The following is a 22,587-nucleotide window of genomic DNA, read 5'->3' as shown; positions in this document are numbered from 1 at the left end:
TGCTTGTGATAATTCCGACCCTCCCAACTGGTTCCCCAAGTCCGCCTGAAGTGAAGCAAGATTACAGTCCGCTTCGAACATGGTCCAAACGACCCGGATAAATTGAACTAGAAGTGCCGGGATTGCGGGGAAAGTGATGGACAAAAGGCGGAGGGTCGATTCTATCGCGGCAAGTGGGCACAAGGCCCACTGAGTGAAAAAAGACGCCGCGGAAAAAAGAGAACAAAGACGCCATCTTGGCTCAAAAAAGTGTTCAGAGTGGAAAAAGGCGACGCCATTTTGGAATCGGCCAGAATGCGTCCGAAGAGCAAGTGAAAAAAGTGCTAAGCGACGCCATCTTGGATGCGTCCAGAACCTTCTGAAGCCGGAAAAAGGTTCCGGAAAGAAGGCTCAAGTGAAGTGAAGTTCCGGCCAAGAGGACACAAAGTTCCCCCAAGTATCGTGATTTCAGACTTGGCTGATTTCCGTGCTTGGTTCGGACACTGGGTCCGATCGTTGGTGTCCCTCTTGTGCCGGAAACTGCCATAAAGTGCCTGCAATAACTCCCGGGAGCGGCGCTGAGCAAGGACGCGTCGACTCCAGAGAAGAAGAAGCGGAAGTTGCAGGCAGAGTCGGAAGAAGCTTTCGGGAATTGGTCCTGTAAGTGAACGCTGAAGAAGAGGAGCGAAAACCTTCTGCGAACATGGTCCGGAAGTGAAGACGCTCGAAGTGAGAAGACTTCCGCGAAAGTGGTTCCGGAAGAAACGCGAAGAACGTTCGGGAAAGTGGTTCCGGAAGTTCGACGCAAAGTGAAACCCAAGCGAACGGTTCCAGCAGCCGTTCCGAAACAGTGCCCTGCCACTGAAGCCACGGTGGCCAAAAGCTTCGCCCGAGGAAGTCGCCGGAGAGGCTGGTGAACTCGGAGAAGGCGGCCACACCGAAAAAGAAGACCGGCGGCAAGTCCGGTCACTAAGTGCACTGAAGCTGGCGGAGATGCAGCGGTTCAACGAAGTCGTCCACCAACGTGAGCTGGCTCAAGGTAAGCTCGTTACAATTCTCGCAAGTTTGGAAAACAATTCGGAGCTTACTTGGGCCACGTTGAAGACGTGCCAGAAGGACGTAGAAGCCGCGTACGATGCGTACCACACAGCGTACGGTCAAATCCTCGGCATGGTCTCGGCAACCTTACGGGACGAGCAGGATGCTCTCTACGACGCCTTCGATGACCTGCACACGGAGGTCCTAACGGTCATCGAAGCAGGGTTGCTTGAAGTGAGCCAGCCCACACGACAAAGAAACGCGTACACGCGTGGTGTACCACAACGACGGGACGAGACAACGAACCCAACAACCGCTAAGATCGTCGGATGCGCCAACGAGACGGCCATCGACGAACCCCCGAAGCGTTCCGGGAAGCTGCTGGGAAAGCAGCTGGACACGGAAGATCGGGTACGACCGGAGTTTACCATCCAGCATGGTGAACGGTCCGAGAACGCCAAGACTGAGCAGCCCAAGGTCATCGAGACGAACAAGATAGCTGACGTGGAGGACACGTCACAACCTGCCAAGGAGCCACCCGGACAAACCGTAACGGACAACCTGGGTCAACAACAAATGCCCATGACCGCCGGAAGAGAGCCGGCACAGACGTGTGACGTGTGCGGACTAGGCCAGCACAAGAGCTGGAAGTGTCCGCAGTTCCTGGAAAAGACAGTCCCCAAGCGGCTGTTCAAGACAAAAGAGAAGCGCCTCTGCTTCAACTGCCTCCGGACGGGACATACCTCGGCGCAGTGTGTGTCCACCGGAGCGTGCGCGACGTGCGAAAAGCGGCACCACACCCTGCTGCACGCCGAGTACCGGAGAAATCCCAAGCAATCGACAACACAAACAAGGGTGGAGCAACCTGGTGCTTCACAACAAGCCGAAACGAGTTCAGTGACGCCAGAGGCCAGCTCCTCTGGACAAGGACAACTAGTGCCCGACGCGCTTTCAGCCGTCGCGGACTTTCGGAATAAACCCTGCAGCCTACACCCCTGCCGTGGTTTATTAATAGCAGCACATTTGACGAAGGACACTCTGGACAGACACAACGCGAACGAGTTGGCTGGCGTCGAGCAGATGCAGCCACGTTCCGACACATCGATGATTCCTGCTGGAGTCCAACTCGCCGTCAGAGTCAACTTGGTGGCTCTGCGCGAGACGAGCTTCAGCCAGGTCTTGGACGGCACGATTGGAAGTGGCGCAGCACACGAAGAAACGGTCCTGATTCAAGGCACGGGGTTGGAGGATCGACCCAAGCTGGAGCAGCACACCGAAGCCTGTGCACGAGAAGTTCGAACCTACAAGGATTCAAGTGAGGTGAGTGATCCAATGGATTTGAAGCAAGTTTACCTGCCGTTCCACGTGATGCTGCGAACATTCGAAGACGACGCTGGCTTTTCAAGCCGAGCGATTCCTGACCAAGGACACAAGGTTCAAGGTCCCACGACGCAGCGCTCTGCTGCACTCAGCAGCGTACTTGAGAAGACTACAAACGCATGTGGAGGAGTAACGGTGCGTACAAGGGCGGCCTCGGCGCCGCACAAGGCTGCTGCAGTTGCCACACAGCCGAGCTATGAGTGCTCGAAACATTCAGTAGCTGCAGCACCGGCAAGGCACCAACAATCCCTGGAGTACATTCCACAAGTCGGCCAGGCCTTTTGGCGGCCCCTGCGACTGTCAACTGCGCTGACCGGCACATTCTGTAAGAACGCAACGAAGATTAGCCCGGTTTTGGACAACAGGGCGAAAGGGGTTCGTATCGACTTGCGGGTCTCAAGAGCGCCCGGCGAAGAAATGAAAGAACACACACCTGGTCAAGGTTCGGCCACACATGGGAGGCGAAAGAGTGACCTCTGGATCGCCTGGATATCAACGGCAGTTCTTCGCGGGTGGAGGATGTTCGAGCCTGACAGCATCAGCTCGAAGAAAATTTTGATGTTTTGGCAGCACAGCGCTTGCTGCGATGACAATCGGAAAGAAGTTGGCAACCCAGTCTGCGTCGTTGCCAACAACGAGAAAAACGCGCGCAACGACGTGCGCGCGGCTAGCAACAGCGCGTCGACGACGACGCCCGAAGAGGAGTAGAGAGCGCGCAAAACGACGTGCGTGGAAACAGCGCGCCGTTGACGACGGCGAAGAAGAGAGAGAGCAAAAACACGAACGACGAGAGAATTTTTGGCGCGCAACGAAGAGCAGCGAGCAGAAGTGAGCGCGTCGAGACAAGTTCATCGCAAGCAGCCGAACCGGTCGGACGTAAAGTCACCTCGTCGCGATCGTCGGAAGAAACAGCTAGAATTCTTTAAATTAGTTTAGTAAAATAGATTATTAAGAGAAACATCTAGTGTTTTGTTTGCGTGTGATAATTCCGACCCTCCCAACTGGTTCCCCAAGTCCGCCTGAAGTGAAGCAAGAATACAGTCCGCTCCGAACAAATAAATTAGGTTGTAAAGTTGGTAAAAAACTTCGAAAAACTTATTAAAAAACATAACAAAAGAAGTAGACCAGATTTAAAAATCTGAGATGCTGAATTTAAACAGGAAATCCAAAACAGTTAAAAATATGAGAAATTGGGATTGAAATCATGAACAGCAATGCCATAAAAGGTACCAAAATCTCAATCCCTATCTAAACAAATGACTGCAGCTGCTCATCAACTGACATCGTCCGAAACGGCTCGAGACACTAATTGGAAAGGGATTTCGCGAGTGGCCATTGGCAATCAGGGCTCCGCCAGCATCCATCCATCCGGCCGCGGTCTGTTTGAAGTGGTTGACCCAAAAATACATAAAAACACACATTCACACACCCGCACTCGTACAAACAAACAAACGCACGAACAATCGATAATCACCTCGCGAGAGCAGCCCCTGTTCGGCGGAACATCTACCGGAGGACGGTGGCGAGTTGGTGTCGCAATCGCACAAATACGGCGGCGGCGGCGGAAATTCGAGAACTTCATCGACGCGCCAGCTGCGGGCCGAATCGCGACTTTCGGAGCGTTGGAGACCGTGGGCGTCGCTGGCGCAATAATTACTTTTAATACTTTTATTGTCGTAATTATCGACGGAACTGCGAATGACGGTCAGCACCGGGTCGTCATTAGTAGCAGTGGCGGCGGTGGAGTCCTCGAAAGAGTCGCCGCGGACACGTGTTTTTGTCACACGTGCAGCAGCTGGCGCTGCTTGCCAATCGGGGGCAGTAGAGTGGGGATAAATTTCATTTGAATTTAAATTAATCCAATTACGATTTGCCTGATTTGATACATTTAATTTTGAATGCTGCTCGTTAGGAAGTTGTGGGCGGTGGAGGTCGTCAAATTCGGATGCTCGAGGTCCGCTGCTGCTGCTGCTGTTTGTAATTAGTTTTTCATTGTAATTATGATTTTCATCTATTATTTCGTGCCATAATTGGTCGTTTGTTTTTGACGTGGCCTCGCTAAGCTCGGGGCAATCAGTCACGGTGATCCGTGGAACCGTTGTCGATGGCAAAGTGTTGTTATCAATATTTAAATTCAAAATCGTATTTGAATTTATATTGAACTCATCTCGGTACGCCGTTGTCATCGGCGACGGATCGTCGCTGTGGTTGACGGGGAAAATCGTGGGTGTCGGAGTGGAAGGTTTGCTGGGAAATCGCTTCGTTGGCGTGGCTCGGCTTTTGAGTGGAGGTTTTGACTGGATGCCGTCTTGGTAAAGTGTTCTGTCCTCGGTGAAGGGCTGGAAACCTGGCGGAGGGGGTGGCCGAGGTTGTTGTTGTTGTTTGGCCCGTTGACGACTGTCGGTACCATCATCAATCTTGGAAGTGGAAATTTCTTGACTTTCGCTCTGGTTGAGTGACGATGTCGAGGGTGGTCCTCCGTAACACCGCAGAAGGATTTCGATCCCAACGCCGCTTTGCAGCTGTTCCATCGGCAGAAAGTATCTCCTCGGAGGGGGTGATGGGGGTCGTGGAGGTGCCACGTCCGGCACGGGGGGCGTGGGAGGTTTCGCCTCACTTTCAATCATCTCACCTTGTTTGACGGAATTATTACCAGCATCATCATCGCCAACAACTTTTTCCTGACATCGTCTGTCATAAAGTCCATTATCACTCAGCCGTTTCGTGGGTGCCGGTGGAGGGGTGGTCTTGTTCCGCCCTCCCCAGTCGACCAGGACTACGTTCGCCTTGTCAAACATGGTCCGCAGGGGTTCGATTTTATGCTGCTTTCGAACCCGTTCGTCAAAGTACACGCTCTCGTGGCTGCCGTAATGGCCATAAGCCCCAATGTCGTATGCAAAGGACCCACCTTCGGCTCCCCCCAGGTTGGTGCTGCTGCCCCGGGGGGAGGGACTCCTTGCGTTTCCGTGCTGCTGCTGCGGAGGCCAGAAGCTGTCGCACGAGCGGTGCCGTACCGGCCGGCGGTTGATCCGCAGAACCGTGTCCCGGTTGATGCAGGGCGTTCGCGCACGCTCCGGCCCCGGCACCGGTTCCCGCTGTCTGGACCGGCTCGGACGTGACTGCTGAAGGAAACCTTGGCACGTGGCAAGATTGATTTGGGTGGTCGGTCGGGGTTGGTTCACGTTCGTGTCACGGGCCGAAAGAGAAAAGGGGAGAATAATTGCGGTTATCAATCTTTTGCCGAAAGGGAAGATGGCCAGGACAACACGCACAAAAACGCTACAAACACACAAACACAAAAAAACACATGAGACAACGAACTATACGCCACATGAGCACGCAAATATACAAGAACTGTGACAACTGATGGTGAGTGAAGATATCTAGGATGTCTTTACCCGCAGCGTCGTGTTGTTGATGATGTTGTTGTTGTTGGTGTTGTTGCTCCGTTGTGTGATTTTTTACGTTGATTTCTTGATGCGTTGTTTGATTTAATCGTTGCACGTGATCTTGCCGGATCTATGGTACAAGAATTTATTTATCTAAAATGCTTCTCCATAAATTACAATGCTCCTCCATCAGCAGGAATGCCAGTTTGAAGGAGACGCATGGTACCGCATCGAACCTCTTATCAACCCAAACTCATTACCCAACAAGTCACCGTTGAGTCACTCTGCTGTTATCTTTCGAGACAGCCCAACTGTCGACGACTTGGTGAAACTTTGTGCAACTCACGATACACTTGCCGAGTCCCCCCCTTCTACAACAGCGCACAATCTTTTCTGTGGCCTCCCCCCGGTTGCGATTATCCACTCGTTAATCAGCATCTTTTGCAATCCACGACAGCACCGTAATCTGATTACGTCTCAACTACTACTCTCCCTCTCCCTCTCTCTCTCTCTCCCTCACTCTGTCAGGCTCAGCGCGATGACAAGGCTGGAAAAAAAAGTTTAAATTGCCCAGATCATTCGCCTCGTGTATTAATGCTTCCGTTTGCTGGCTTGGCGCAATGGCAGCCACGATTCCGTCCCGTTGGCCCTGTGAGTAGCAGCAGGACGAAACTTTTGTGTGTCCCCGGCGCTTATCAATCATCCCGTGCCACCACCACCACCCAACCAACGATGACGGTTTCCACTTTAATAAACTTTTACCAGATTGAAAAGTCACCCGCACTAATCCCAGAGCTTCAGACTTTACTTTTCTTTTTCTCTGTTGCTTTTGTTCGTGTCCCAACCCCACCCTCTTCTTGGCCCATGATGCTTAAATGCAATATACAAGTAACCAAAAAAGGATTCTCTTCATAGCTTGTGTCACCACCACGTACAGGCGCGGTACGAACCCACTTCTAAAAAACGGGGGCCAAATTGCGCCCAAGCAGCGAAAAAGTCACAAAGTAACCCCAGAAAACCCTGTCACACACGATGAAGAGAAGGTCACAAAAGAACAACACGCGCGCGTGTCCTTCAAAACGGCGCGTGTTTGGGGGTGTGTGGGATGGGCACAGCCTCCGTCAAAAAAGGTTGGTGTCTCTATTGCTACCTGATGCTCTGTTGCGGGGGTAAATAACCAACCATCGCCGTTGAGGGTCCTTTCCCACGCAGATTTCGGCTTGGGTTTGGGTTACTTGGGCAGGTGTGGGATTGAATGTTCATGTAAATATGAACTTAAAAGACACCCACGACTTGCTCGAATTTAGAGCAGATCATGAAGGAGTGTTTTTTTTTGTAAACAGAAAAAAACTCCTGGACATTGCATTTTAAATGACTGCTCATTAGGGTGACAAAAAAGGGATTGTGCTAAATCGGTTAAGGTTTAGGGGTCGCTAAAGAACGTTAAAGTTGGTGGAATAAACAATCTTTACATACAAAACTTCCTTTTCAAACACTAATTATTTTTCAGGATCAAATCGCTTTGCACAAATCGCTCTTGCACAAAACTTTAAAGCGTTAAATTTTACATTAGAATCATATTCTTGAAAGCATTTCCACACAAAAATGACCTTTCTCAATATTAGTTTTTCAATAATTCCCACGAAATATTCTAGCAGAGCTGGTACTGCCAGAATCCTGCTAGAACGGTGGAACATTTCTGCTAGAATGCTGTAAGAATATCCAACTCTGTAAGAACTCTGCTAGAATCCTACCAGAACGTCGTGACTGGGCTCAACCTTAACCGATTTGGCTAAAAAATGGCACATATGCTTCTTTCGCCTAAGGAAGAGAGCCACAGGGTGTCACTGAGGATTTTAAATAATGTCACAATTTTCTCGTCACCCCCCATTCAGTGTAATATTATCCAAGATTGAAAATAATTCACAGAATATTAAGCTGCAAAAAATAGTTTTTTTTTTCCAAAAATGAAAAAACAATGACGATGTTCAAATAAGCCTATTGCATCATTGTCCATACAAAAGTGCAATTAAAACTTTCCCCAACCCCATAACTCGAGAAAGGATTTCTGAACGATTTGGTAACTTTAGGATCATTCTCAATAAAGCCTTCAACCTGAACAGACGTCTTTACGAAAAATGAAGACTAACATTTCCATAAGGCTTGAAAATATAATTTTGTGAAAAGAATAAAACTAAAGAAAATAATTTTTACGTAGAGCAAAAGTTTCAAAAAAAAAAACCTCCTGAATAACTGAAAAAAAAAATAAAAAAAATCGAAAATAAGATTTGGGCAGTTGAGGCTTGATTAAAGTGCAGTAGACTTGCGTAGTAGACTTTTTTTGACCGAGCCACGTAGCCCAGTGGTAACGCTTCCGCCTCGTAAGCGGTAGATCGGGGTTCAAATCCCGGCTCGGACCAACACAACTGGTGATCTTTTCCCTTCTGGAATCGATTGCTTAGTAAAGGGAAGGTAGTGTTTCGTCACAAACTGGACCTTATCAGGACACCTTAGGGAGGCGACCTATGGAATGTTAACAATAACCTTAACATGTTAACATTAAGTTGAGAATGAAACTGCCACTGAATCCGCTTTGTAAATGCCGGCCCCGATACTCTTCAAGGGTGTTCCCCTCAGGAACTGGGAAAGATTTACTTTTTTTTTAGACTTGCGATTTCTGGAACAATATTGTCAAATTAAATTTCAATTTATTAACCACTTTGAAATACACCCTGTAATATTTCAATGTTTTATTTTTTTTTAAGTTAATGCTCTCGTATTGTTTTAATTTACATTTTTAATGTACCGTAAAACGGGGTGACTTTGATAGCCGGGGTAACTTTGATAGGTTTGCGATTTTTCCGCAAAATGAAGAGTACAATTAAAATACGTACGGAATTGTTTAGAATCATACTGACCGTGGTAGAGAAGTGTTCAAAGTACCACAAAGCACTCAAGAAGAACTTTTCATATAATTTTGAAAAGTTTAAAAAGTTAGTTAACTATAGATAAGAAAATGTAGATGAAAGTCATTATTTTAAACTTCTCAAAGTGTCATGATTTTCTCAATGAACATGATTTTGAATCGGAAAACGGAATGCATTTTCGGATTCTTTGGACAATTTTCCACTAGGAGAAGGTTAAATAAGTTTGATAATAATAAATAATGTGTGTTTTTGAAACACAATTAAAAAAAATCAAATTTTCAGTTTTTTTTTCAGTTGAACAAATTTCATGCAAAATGTGAAAACTTGTGATTCGAGCATTGAATTCAGTATAAAATGCAATATAAATCAATAATTTTATAAACAAAACTAGTTTTAACAAATTTCTGGCAAAATTCCGACTTGTTAACAGTTTTACCTAAAATTTATATGTATTTTGTTAAAAAGCATATAAACTTAGTTAATTTAATATAAACATTCATTTTTTTCCTAAAAACTTTATCAACTACTTCAGTACTGATATATTTAACCTACAAATAAAATTTTAACATCTTAAATATGATTTTAACAAGAAAAACTATGACTATCAAAGTCACCCCTGAATTAAAACTAAGAATTTTTAACGTAACTATTTTTCTAAACACTATAGAAAAAACTTTTTTTCCAAAATAGTGCATGGACTTTGTGTGGCCTACCCCAGTACATGTTTCAAACATAATAATCTTGAGAATAACCTGTTGGAAAATATTCCAAAATCAAATTGAAATCCTATCAAAGTCACCCCGGTTTACGGTGTTTATTTTATTTGTTAGTCCACCTACTTCATATTTTTACTATCCCACATCTATTGGCTATTTCGAAGGTTATTTTTGCAATTGTTTTCCTTCTCTGTCCAATTCGTTCTCCTTAGTAAGAGTAAACTCTCTCCCCATTAAGAAAAAATCAGCTGTTGAAAGGTAGTCCATATCTCAGCTCAGGATAACAACTGCACCAATGTATTTGTTAAAGCAACCAAATAAAATGAAATGAAATGAAATGAACTTTGTTTACTTGTTTACTGCATTTTTAACAAAGCCATCAAAAGGTAATAAAAACATGTTGTATTCTTCTCATACTAAATACGCCCTGATCCCTGATTTTCCTAAAGGAATTGGGAGTCTTAAGATAGATCAACGATCCGTCTGGTTCTTGCTTCTATGTTAAGGCGGGGCTGGAAAATGCCCAACGACTTAAGAATTGGGCCGCACACATACAAAACAAGTTTAATTAACGAAGGATAAAACCCTTTTTTGGTGTAATTTAACCTCCATTCATGTGGAATGTTTAAAATTACACACTTTTTGATGTAAATTTACAAATTTTATGCAAATTTAATATTACCATGATTTTTTCGTTGTGAAACTATAGGCATGTTTTACAAAAAACTAAAAAATTGGTCTCAAAAATGGAAAATGGAAAGCGTCTAGACTTTTTTCCATCTAAATTTGCTTTTTTTAAACTTTGAATTTTGTGAAACCTTGTTTTCTTAATCTGTTTTTTTATTTAAAAAAGCGGATTGTTCTACTACTCTCAAAAAATTTAGGATGAATGAATCATGATATTCTCTTTTATTATGAAATTTAAATCCCAATTAACAATAATATTGCAAAAAAAAAACTTTGCATTTCTCAAATCATGTTTGATCAATTGGTCAATGATGAATGATCAATTATTCAAGTGCCAGGTTTAGGTTTTATATCAATAGAACAAAATGAATACAAATATTTTTTTTGAAATCTCATCAACAACAGAAAATTCATTCGAAACGGTTTTGTTCAGCCTTACCTTTTAATTTGGTAGCTGCATTCTATTTTCAATTGTGAGCTTATCTTTTTCTGCTACACATCAATCCAAAATTTTAATTGTTTTGTTAAAATCATTTGTTTAGATTGGCCAGTTGTATTAAATTTCAGTAAATTTAAGTAGCATTTTTAACAAACCCACATGCATCGTTACATATGAAGTTAATTCCTTAACCAACAAGCGCGCGGAAAACTAGGTTGGTTGAATATAAAAAACTTAGTTTTCCTCGCGCTTGGTGTTCAAAGTGTTAAACACAAAAATAAAGTGGAAAGTTTTTCTGCTTCCGTAGCAAACATGATTAAATGAATACGGTCATAAAATAATTTCAAGTGTATTGGACATTTTTTTTTAAATTTTGCTGTTTTCTTTGATGAATGGACTGTATGAAACATCATACATATTATTTATTCACTCATTTCCCTCCCTCCATCCCTTAATGTATCCCGAAGGCTGCCTGCGTCATGTAATTATCGTTAGCGTAATTGGCGATATTTTCGCGATTTTTCATTGCATTTTATCGCTCTTGAACGGTGCTTCCCGGCGAATAAAGCGACCCCCTCTCCCCTGCCTTTTTTTTCCTTCCCTTCCAGCAGTCCCCCAGTCGTCTGACCTCTTTTTATTACTTTTATGGATTAATTTTTATTTTCATCCATCCCAATTAGTTTTTATTCGCTGATTCGCACGTGGCAACGGGACGCGGGACGCGCGGAAACGCGTGGCACTAACACTTTTCCACTCACCACCCACTCAATTAGTGAGGCGCGTCGATCCAACGAGGCTCCGTCCCTAATTATTCGCTCACTCATGCAATTTATTTCCGGTCGTCGCTATTGCTGTAAGGCCGCCCTGCTTTTGGCAGGTTCATTTGCGAATCGGTGACCCTCCACCGGTTCGGGACAGGTCCCCGGGGAGGTTGCGCGGGAAGGAGGGGGAGAATAAGGGTTAAATTTAATCGATTTGCCAACTTTGTCCTGGCAGCCGACGGGAGTGGCTTTGTTTTCTTGGCCCGGGATCTTCGGGGGTGACTTAATCAATCATTTCTCGATTGGTTGCCACCGCTGCGTTTTTCTTTTTTTTTTTTGTTTTGGTTCTGGGAGGCCAAGATGAGGTTACCGAGCGACCCTCATCAATATCAGAAACAATAGAGGCTGATCGACGGAACTGAAATTACGGGGTTGCTCTTGGAGGTGTGTTTCTGAGAGGGGCCGGGCGCATTGATTAGGTGGGATCAGTTTGTGAGAATTTGTTTTTTCATGATTGAAACTCAATTTGAAAAATGACGTTGAAAAAATGTTTTCTGAATTTGATTTTCGTTATTTGTTCAAAGTTTGGTTAGAAACGTTATTCCTTATTTCCGAAAACTTACTTATTTTTAAATGGCTGTAACCAGGGTAAAACTGAGTTTGCTAAATTATAAAATCACCCTAAAACTACGCAAACACGCGTGTATTGAATTTTGTGGGCAAAAAAAGGGTCCACCCCAAACGAACGAACGATTGGGTCGAAGTTTGACCCTTGTCAAAACTTGGAATATATTGGGCGTATAGTTTGATTTGATTTTCCACTTGTTTGCAAGTTTGTCAGCCTGGCTCAACCCCGACATCACGACGTGTCTCTGGTGTGGGCAGTTTTCGGGGAGTGTCACCTTCTCCCCGAAAGCAAGTTTTGCGGTACGGAATTTGACGATCAGAATGTCGACTGACTTTGGACTTCATTTACCCCTTCTTTTTCAGAGAAGGAGTTCTGTTCATGATGCTGGAAATTGGAAAACCACTAACTAGTAACACCTTCAGTGACCCAAAACTCGGCAAAACTAATTTCAATTAGTGTCACACGTTCGACCAACTACTCTCAAGTTGGCTTTCGAATCGTTCGGTGCCTCGAAAGTTTTCGCAAAACCGAGGGACTCCCGATTTCTGTGGCGCTTGCAGTATTTATACAAAATCGAATAAATTTCAAAATATTATGATTGTCTGCATTTTATTGGCTGAGTAGCGCAGCAAATTGCTTGTCGCGCGTGCTGAAAAGTGGGTGGGAAAATTGGATTTCGCCTCATTTTATTTCACGCTGGGTGCGTCGAAGTCGAGCTTTCAGAAACAGAAGGTGGTGTGGGTGGATGCATCGACGATTTTCATCCCGATCCAATACCGGTCAAAGTGCGTTATTTGTTTGGTTGATGATGATCCGGTATCTGCAGGTACCGAGTGGAGGAGTGGGGAGGATTGTTTTGGGCTTATGTGCTGTCCGATTGGGTCAGGCTGGATTGACAGTGCACAAATAAGGGAGGGTGCTCAAAATAATCGAAAAAATGTATTTACTTTGGTGTTGTTCGAATCGTTTGTGTTTACTTTCCCGATGCGAAGGTGAGAAAAAATAAATATTTGAAAAGTTTCTGCCAAATAATCGTGACCCAGGGATGAACCCTGTTGAGCGTTGGAAATTTCATAACGCGATATGACAAATAATTTGTCGAAATTGCACCTTTCAAGGTTACGCTCCGGACCGCGACCACGGTTCCAGACTCCAGCGGTATTATTTAGAATGCAGCGGAACGTGAAATGACCTGTTTAGTGGTTTTGAAGAGGAAATTTTGCTTTGAATAAATATATCGTCCACTGATTGGACACTATGATTAGTCGCGAGCAGGAGCACTAATTTTGGAGCGGTTCTTGGAAATTGGTGAGCTTGAGAGAGGAGTTTGAAAGGATGGATTTAAAATTTATGCTTGGGATCGAAGAGCTAAACTAAAATATATGTTATGTTTTGAATAGAATTTAGGCTGTTGCCAATATTTCAGCCCGAAAAATCGGGAGGCTTTTTTTTTCAAAATATTTTAAAATCCGTTAAATTACCCAAGAAATTCGATTAAAATATTTTCAGTAATAGGCTCTTTGTTCCAGACACAGTCAATTTTTAATATTCATACGACCTTTTCAACTGTGAAGGATTTTTCGGTTCTCAAACTATTTTTTAGAGCGTCCGTGAAAAATATTTTTGAAATCCCGGGAATTCCCGGGATCCCGGTATTTTTTTAAAGTCATAAAATCCATGTTTTTATTATGTTTGATATGTTTTAAAAGCTTCAAATCATACAATCAGCTCAATGATATTATTGTTGTTAATCTTGAAGAGTATCTAAACAAGAACGACAGTTTTAAAATATCTTACAAAAAAATAAAAATTAATCTTTTTTGTTCTTTGTTGTGCTTTGGAAATAAAATGAACTACATTTTTTTATCCTATGTGATTCAAATTAAATAAGTATTTTATAAATATATTTTTTTGATACATTTTTTTATATGATAGGACTAGAAAATTTAGATGAAAATGAATTTAAAACATATTTTACAAATTATCTATAAGTTACTATTGCCAACTGGGAAAATCAGGACTACAGTCTAAATAGGTACAGGAGATTTTAGAACAATAAATTTGGAAATCGGTGTACTTTTTTTTTTAAATCATACATATACGTAAATATAATACCCAGTCTTTTAAAACCATAAATTTAATAGTAAATATTTAAAGTGCTTGGAATTTTGCGGATCTGTAACCTAAAATTTCAACAATATTCTCTAATTAGTCAAATTCATTTTGATATCTTCAGTTTTTTTGAAAACGTCCTGGGTGTTTTTAAAACCACCCTTATTCAGGAATATACAAAAACATCGAAAAAACATAAAATAAAAATTTTGTTAATAGGAAATTATCAAAAAAAAAAAAATTCCATGTATGTGCCGAATATAATTTTTTTATGCAAAATTTGTTTTTTTTCAATTTCGGGAACTCCCAGGACAAATTTTAAAAATCCCGGGATACGGGAATTCCCGGTTTAGGAAAAATCCCGGGAATTTTGTCACGGGAATTTCCGGGATGGACGCACTACTATTTTTCATTGAAAGGTCAACTTGTCACCTTTCATTTGCATCCAAGACAGCTATAATCGGTTTTGTTTTTGTTTTTGTTTTTGTTTTTGTTTTTGTTTTTGTTTTTGTTTTTGTTTTTGTTTTTGTTTTTGTTTTTGTTTTTGTTTTTGTTTTTGTTTTTGTTTTTGTTTTTGTTTTTGTTTTTGTTTTTGTTTTTGTTTTTGTTTTTGTTTTTGTTTTTGTTTTTGTTTTTGTTTTTGTTTTTGTTTTTGATTTTGTTTTTGTTTTTGTTTTTGTTTTTGTTTTGGTTTTTGTTTTTGTTTTTGTTTTTGTTTTTGTTTTTGTTTTTGTTTTTGTTTTTGTTTTTGTTTTTGTTTTTGTTTTTGTTTTTGTTTTTGTTTTTGTTTTTGTTTTTGTTTTTGTTTTTGTTTTGTTTTGTTTTTGTTTTTGTTTTTGTTTTTGTTTTTGTTTTTGTTTTTGTTTTTGTTTTTGTTTTTGTTTTTGTTTTTGTTTTTGTTTTTGTTTTTGTTTTTGTTTTTGTTTTTGTTTTTGTTTTTGTTTTTGTTTTTGTTTTTGTTTTTGATATTGTTTTAGTTTTTGTTTTTGATTTTGTTTTAGTTATTGTATTTTTTTTTGTTTTTGTTTTTGTTTTTGTTTTTGTTTTTGTTTTTGTTTTTGTTTTTGTTTTTGTTTTGTTTTTGTTTTTGTTTTTGTTTTTGTTTTTGTTTTTGTTTTTGTTTTTGTTTTGTTTTTGTTTTTGTTTTTGTTTTTGTTTTTGTTTTTGTTTTTGTTTTTGTTTTTGTTTTTGTTTTTGTTTTTGTTTTTGTTTTTGTTTTTGTTTTTGTTTTTGTTTTTGTTTTTGTTTTTGTTTTTGTTTTTGTTTTTGTTTTTGTTTTTGTTTTTGTTTTTGTTTTTGTTTTTGTTTTTGTGTTTGTTTTTGTTTTTGTTTTTGTTTTTGTTTTTGTTTTTGTTTTTGTTTTTGTTTTTGTTTTTGTTTTTGTTTTTGTTTTTGTTTTTGTTTTTGTTTTTGTTTTTGTTTTTGTTTTTGTTTTTGTTTTTGTTTTTGTTTTTGTTTTTGTTTTTGTTTTTGTTTTTGTTTTGTTTTTGTTTTTGTTTTTGTTTTTGTTTTTGTTTTTGTTTTTGTTTTTGTTTTTGTTTTTGTTTTTGTTTTTGTTTTTGTTTTTGTTTTTGTTTTTGTTTTTGTTTTTGTTTTTGTTTTTGTTTTTGTTTTTGTTTTTGTTTTTGTTTTTGTTTTTGTTTTTGTTTTTGTTTTTGTTTTTGTTTTTGTTTTTGTTTTTGTTTTTGTTTTTGTTTTTGTTTTTGTTTTTGTTTTTGTTTTTGTTTTTGTTTTTGTTTTTGTTTTTGTTTTTGTTTTTGTTTTTGTTTTTGTTTTTGTTTTTGTTTTTGTTTTTGTTTTTGTTTTTGTTTTTGTTTTTGTTTTTGTTTTTGTTTTTGTTTTTGTTTTTGTTTTTGTTTTTGTTTTTGTTTTTGTTTTTGTTTTTGTTTTTGTTTTTGTTTTTGTTTTTGTTTTTGTTTTTGTTTTTGTTTTTGTTTTTGTTTTTGTTTTTGTTTTTGTTTTTGTTTTTGTTTTTGTTTTTGTTTTTGTTTTTGTTTTTGTTTTTGTTTTTGTTTTTGTTTTTGTTTTGTTTTTGTTTTTGTTTTTGTTTTTGTTTTTGTTTTTGTTTTTGTTTTTGTTTTTGTTTTTGTTTTTGTTTTTGTTTTTGTTTTTGTTTTTGTTTTTGTTTTTGTTTTTGTTTTTGTTTTTGTTTTTGTTTTTGTTTTTGTTTTTGTTTTTGTTTTTGTTTTTGTTTTTGTTTTTGTTTTTGTTTTTGTTTTTGTTTTTGTTTTTGTTTTTGTTTTTGTTTTTGTTTTTGTTTTTGTTTTTGTTTTTGTTTTTGTTTTTGTTTTTGTTTTTGTTTTTGTTTTTGTTTTTGTTTTTGTTTTTGTTTTTGTTTTTGTTTTTGTTTTTGTTTTTGTTTTTGTTTTTGTTTTTGTTTTTGTTTTTGTTTTTGTTTTTGTTTTTGTTTTTGTTTTTGTTTTTGTTTTTGTTTTTGTTTTTGTTTTTGTTTTTGTTTTTGTTTTTGTTTTTGTTTTTGTTTTTGTTTTTGTTTTGTTTTGTTTTTGTTTTTGTTTTTGTTTTTGTTTTTGTTTTTGTTTTTGTTTTTGTTTTTGTTTTTGTTTTTGTTTTTGTTTTTGTTTTTGTTTTTGTTTTTGTTTTTGTTTTTGTTTTTGTTTTTGTTTTTGTTTTTGTTTTTGTTTTTGTTTTTGTTTTTGTTTTTGTTTTTGTTTTTGTTTTTGTTTTTGTTTTTGTTTTTGTTTTTGTTTTTGTTTTTGTTTTTGTTTTTGTTTTTGTTTTTGTTTTTGTTTTTGTTTTTGTTTTTGTTTTTGTTTTTGTTTTTGTTTTTGTTTTTGTTTTTGTTTTATAATTCATTTTTAGAATACTAGTTTATTGAGTTTTGGAAGACAAGCATTATGTGTACAAAATGATAGTATACGTTGTTATTAGTTTGTTTGTTTACAAAATTTACAAATATGGTAAAATACACAACAATGTAGTATTTCTATAGCACTGTGTTGATTCCAAAACACATTATGTGTGTGTAAATTTTATGACATACGATCCAAGCTCCACTGTGACCGCTCAAGTACACAATCAGCTTGAAATGGGATTGCTTTGAGCTGGAAAGTCAAAGGCTTTCGCCGCGTAGCATCAAAGCTCCTCTTTCATCAAAAGGAAACCCACTTAAAAGGGCGTGGATGTTGATGTGGTGTGCGTCTGTGGGCAACAACTCGGTCATTGAGGCTCATCGCCGGAATTGATTGGTTTTTGTGATTTGCAGATTGATGGATGGAAACAGACACTGCCATCCATCGTAGGGAATTTCTAGTTGAAGGTTTAATTGGAATGCTGTTGAGCATGCACTTGTGGGATGGACTTATTTAGAGTGACCCAGAATTTGATCTTATAAGTTGACAAGATGAGAATTATGTACAAATCGTTGATGTATTCTGATGTCTGTAATACTACCTCTATCCTAAGTTGTGATATGAGTGTGGTTCGATGTACAACTCTAAAGAGACATTTGGTATTGATTAGCTACAATCTGTTTAATTGAAAGACAATTTGTTTTTCCTTGTGATTGCTATAGTGGTGCGTGTAGCTTACCTTTTCCACGGATCTGCTGGCGCTCCTCTTCCTCGAGGGCCTGCAGCACCGCCGACTTGGCCAAGCTTGGTGGCTTGGTGGTCGACGGATCGTCAAAGTCGATTCTGGAAGGAAATTACAGGAAAAATAGTTAAAATCTACTCTCAAGTCGAGTTTCGCATGGTTTTCAATATGAATTGTTCACCCACAAGCCCACATAGAGAAAACATTCAAACCACAATTGTAGTTGAAACTAGCAAGAATGACTTTGTACAAAGCATGTTTCATTGAGAGTAAAATAAGCTTCCGTCGTCACTGCCACTGATCTTGACACCATTCTCTTGCCCTCAAGTGCCAATCACCAGTGCAGTTTGAGCTTTAGAATTCTCTAGAAATCATGATTGTATAAATTTGTTATTGTGAAAGTTTTTCAACAACGGCTAAACAGTTAAAATTGTTGGCACCCTATTTCTCATTTTCGCATTTCGCAGAGCAACATGTTTCCCTAGGAAAATTTGGATTTTTAGATTTTCGCAGAGAAATCTGCAGCTGCCCGACGCTCCGGAGTTCCTAAGAGTGCCGCAACTTTTTAATTGCTCCGCAGAAGAAAATGTGCAACGGCGAACTAACCATGATGATGTTAACGTGTCCTGCACAAGTACAAAGAGTTCTCGTTTCCTTTCACACTTTACATTCCCATGGCAGACCCCGGCAGGGCAGTAGAAGTCACACTTTGCTCCAGCAGTGCCAACAGACCATCATCAGGAATGCTAATTTCCCCTTTTTGCTTCCATCTGCTAGTATCGCTCCGCTGACTGACTGAGCTGGGGTTGGGAATTGCAGCTCCAGTTGGCTTTTTGACTGCTGCGGCTGTGGCCAAGGGCAAGTTTGCAGAGTCGAAAGGATCAACTTTTGTCCTGACCGGGGACCTTATCAGGGGCGCTGCCAGAGGAACTTGTTCACCTTTTTTACTCGAATTAAGTTTGCAAATAGTCCTCTGTCCGTAATTGGTGTAGTGTTGTAGTCCGGTGTTGCTGCAGGATTAACGCTGGAGATGGATGTCTGCTGTTTTGATGACTTCAGGGCCTTTGGTGTAACACCTCTTCAAGTGCGGTCAACACACACACACACACACTCCGGGAACACGCTGGTTGTGATTACTCGTCACATTTTTCACTCAAGGTTCAGGACTTTCACTGGAGACTGCAAAAGTTATGATGGGAACGGAATGCTTCTCTCGTCCCTCCCCAGGTGTCTGTTGACCAAACACCAAAACCGCTCGGGGGTGTGATAGTTTTGATGTCTGATCCTGGTGATACGTTCTGGCCAGGCCAGGGCTAAACCACCAACTTGCACAAACTCCCCAGCAGTACAAAGTGTCGGACTCATCCGGGAAATCGCCCTGCGAAATCCCTGCAAGGAATGTGATTTATTTCGAACGTACACAAAACTCGTGCGCATCGTTGAACAGTCGTCCTTCGTTCGCAAAATCCACTCAGTGAGCAGAATCACAGGATTTCGGTGAATTTATGGCATATTTACATTCCTCTGCTAGGCTATAGCAGCAATGGCGAGAGGAGGGGGTGAGGCAGTGAGCCGAAAGAACAACAGCCCGGTTCCCGAATCTGCTCTGGATGGGCTTGATTTTGCGTGCCCAGAGGTCATCACTACGCACCGGCCCAGCAGAGAGCACTACTGACTGTCGTCAGCAGATGATCGGGTTGATATTGTTGGCGTTGCGTCGAAAGTACCGGATGAAAGTGAATCAAATGCTTGATGAAGCATGAAACTTGCGACGAACTGATTCGGGATCGTCCGAGGAAAAGCTGGCAAAGATTGGAATGCTCTGTTTGAAGTTTAAAATCTCGGCACATCTTCTGCATAGGTTTATGCTTCATTGGATTTTATATTCTCTGGAATACCGATTTTAGGTGTATAAGAGCCAGATTACAGAAATAAATCAGTGCCAATTTAGTGCTATTTGGTGCCCATTATTCTAGTTTAAAAATGATAAAAATTTGTTTGAATTGTTAAAAAATTATTAACCCTTTTTGGAATTCAATTGTTGCATTTAAAAGATGGAAATAAAGAATACTAAATCCAATTCGAACACTTAGAAGATCCCACTAAATCATAGGAGTAAGGAGTTATGTTATGATGGTCAGAACCTAATATTTTTTTCTTTTTTAATTCAATTGGTGCACTGTGCAAAGGTACATATTCATAGAGGCATGACAACATGATAAAAGGATTAAAAAACTTAAAATGATGGAATATATCATTCACAATCCGCTACATGCACTCAGTTGATGGTGTGTGTTATCGAGCTTGTTTTTGAATTTTACATGGCGATTTGTAGAGGCATAATCTAAAATAAAAGGAAAAATCTTTAAAAATCACTAAATGTGTACTGAAATCAGAACATTTTTCAAAATGGTGACATGTGTTATCTGGTTTGTATTTTAAGCTTTGTACGGCGATTTGTACTGGAAATATAAAGGTAGGTGATTTGAAATATATGATAATAAATAGTACTAAATGAGAGCAATTATCTACGAAAACGGGCGATTCAAAGGTTCACTCATACAGGGGTCCATACATTCTTTTAAATAAATTTTCTGATCGATTTGGTGTCTTTGGCAAACTTGTAGGAATTGTTGAGGGCTATTCTTAAAAATAGGTACAAGGGGAAAAATTACGATTTTTAATCAACTATTAAAAAAAAACCGTATGTTTTTTGATTTTTTTTATTTGTGAAAAAGTTATGAACAATAAATAATTTCCGCACAAATCCCGATTTTATATAATTATAATTGACTGAAAATAGTATTAAATTCTATCATGCTATGCATCGATGGATAGGTAATTGAAAAACATTAAAAAAAGAGTCCTAAAGCTTTAAATTCTGGCAATCCTGTCTCATTTTATGCCAACTGAAGTGATTATTATGTACTTTTTGATTGGTATTTGATAGACTTTCTTAAACGAGTATAAAAAAAGAAAATTATTTCTAAATCATTTGAGTGCCCCATTTTTAATCAGTACCAACCACATAACTGGACGTAAACCGGGGTGACATTGATAGGATTTCAATTTGAGTGTCCAATTTCCCGTCCCGGGAAATAATTTCCCGGGAATTCCCGGGATTTCCCGGAAAAAAAATTTCCCGTTGCCCGGGGAATTTGTAAATTGCCCGGGAATTCCCGAAATACAAGCGGAAGTATACATTTTCCTACATTTTTGGCACCAATGTTTTGAAAATCTATAATAAAAATGTATAATTAGAGAACCTTATTTGATTTTATTCATTTCAATCTACTGTTCATATTGAACTAATCAGCTTGTCTGTAAATTTCAAGTCATGGTTTAATTCAGATAATAGTTATTTCGGAAGCATTCACAACTAGGAATATTTTTTGCTTATATGAATATTAACTTTTTCTTTGACGTTTTTTTGTTATATCATTTGCAAATAAGATATTTACCTCTTCCGGCCATGATAAAAATTGAGATTTGTTCTTCATTTTTGTTTACCTTGACGAAATTGGATGAAAATTGAATCCATATAATATTTTTTTTCAAAAAGGGTTGTGCGAGAAGAATTGGTTTAAAAGTATTCGAGAAATTACAGATTGAAGTTATAAATTTATGAAGCACGTAAGCTACCACTTTTACACCATGAAAATTACTTTAAATTTATTAGGCTGAATACCATATGACTGGAACTACGAAAAATCATTGAAAAACAACTTCGTATCATATGAAATTTACCCAAAGAATGCAACCATATTACAAAAACTCGCTTCAAATATTTGAAAAGTTTGAGTTGTGATTTCATGAAATAATGTTTCAAGTTAAAAAGCGCTAGAAATTAGATTTTTGAGGCAAATTCAATTATTATTTAATTATTCACAAGTTGAAAATACTTGGTCTGGAATAAGTTATTTACCATGACAAACATTATTTCTGCATGATTTTTTTTAAAGTTTCAGCATTATGGTAACTAAGACAAATTTAAAGGCAATTTTATGGTTGTGGAGCATAGATTTTGACTGTCCAAACACTTCGATAAAAGACCAACAAAAAATACCAATATTTTTTTTTTTGAGTTGGTACGATTTAAAGGCATACAAAATTTGAAAAAAACTTATATATTTTCTCAAAGTTGCATGATTTTTTACAAGCAGTCCAAGCCATTGATTGATCCTTACACTCATTTTGACCATTAAAGTTGCTGTTCTATACAAATTTGTTGCAAGATATTAATCAGAAACAGGATCAGAATAATTTTCGTAAAATTTCAAATTTACCGGGAATTCCCGGGAACCCCGGGAAATTGGACGCTATAATTTCAATTTATTTTTAGAATATTTTCCAACTGTACAACATGTACATGGGGTGGGCCACTCAAGGTCCATACGCACGTTTTGAAGGAAAAAGTTTTTTCAATAGTTCTTAAAAAAATCTTATTCTTATTTTGAATTCCGGGGAGACTTTGATAGTCATAATTTTTCTTGATAAAAACAGATTTAAAAACTCACAATTTTGTCTAGAATTTGTCAAAACTAGTTTTGTTTTTTAAATTATCGATTCATATTGCGTTTTAAACTGAATTCGAAGCACGAATCAAAAGTTTTCACCTTTTATATGATTTGTTCTACCGAAAATGCCTATAAATTTGAAGATGTTTTTGAATTATATTTCAAAAATACATAACATTTGTTATTTACGAACAAATTTTATCTTCTTCTAGTGGAAAATTGTCCAAAGAATTCGAAAATGCGAATTCATGTTTATTGAGAAAATAATGATACTTTGGGAATATTAAAATACAGAAGAACCTCTTTTTACGCGGTGGCGTTACGCTTTTTATTTCGTCGATTTCTCTAAAACCATACAATATTTTTGAAACCTTCAAAAAGCGTTTTGTAGATCTGCACAAAACCTACAAATTGCTTTTAAAAGATTGCGAAAATTTTCTTAATTATTGTTAACGAACTTTG

General features: G+C 38.9%; 1 protein-coding gene across 4 annotated transcripts in view; it reads right to left on the bottom strand.

The window, feature by feature from the left end:
- The window catches only part of LOC120417814 (putative mediator of RNA polymerase II transcription subunit 26), a 210,080-nt gene that overhangs the window by 140,832 nt on the left and 46,661 nt on the right, over positions 1-22,587 (bottom strand). For 2 of the 4 annotated variants that reach the window (XM_039580017.2, XM_039580018.2), the window contains exons 2-3: positions 17,606-17,709; positions 5,306-5,530 (exon numbers count right to left, since the gene is read on the bottom strand). In XM_039580017.2, coding sequence (XP_039435951.1) covers positions 5,306-5,530; positions 17,606-17,709 — 329 coding nt within the window. The remainder of the gene's footprint in view (positions 1-5,305; positions 5,531-17,605; positions 17,710-22,587) is intronic. The other 2 variants (XM_039580019.2, XM_039580020.2) reach the window with 1 other exon arrangement.

The sequence above is a fragment of the Culex pipiens genome, chromosome 3, assembly GCF_016801865.2.
Source record: "Culex pipiens pallens isolate TS chromosome 3, TS_CPP_V2, whole genome shotgun sequence".
Taxonomy (NCBI): Eukaryota; Metazoa; Arthropoda; class Insecta; order Diptera; family Culicidae; genus Culex; species Culex pipiens.
The sequence above is the reverse complement of the archived record's forward strand: the minus strand, read 5'-3'. Positions and strand labels throughout refer to the sequence as shown.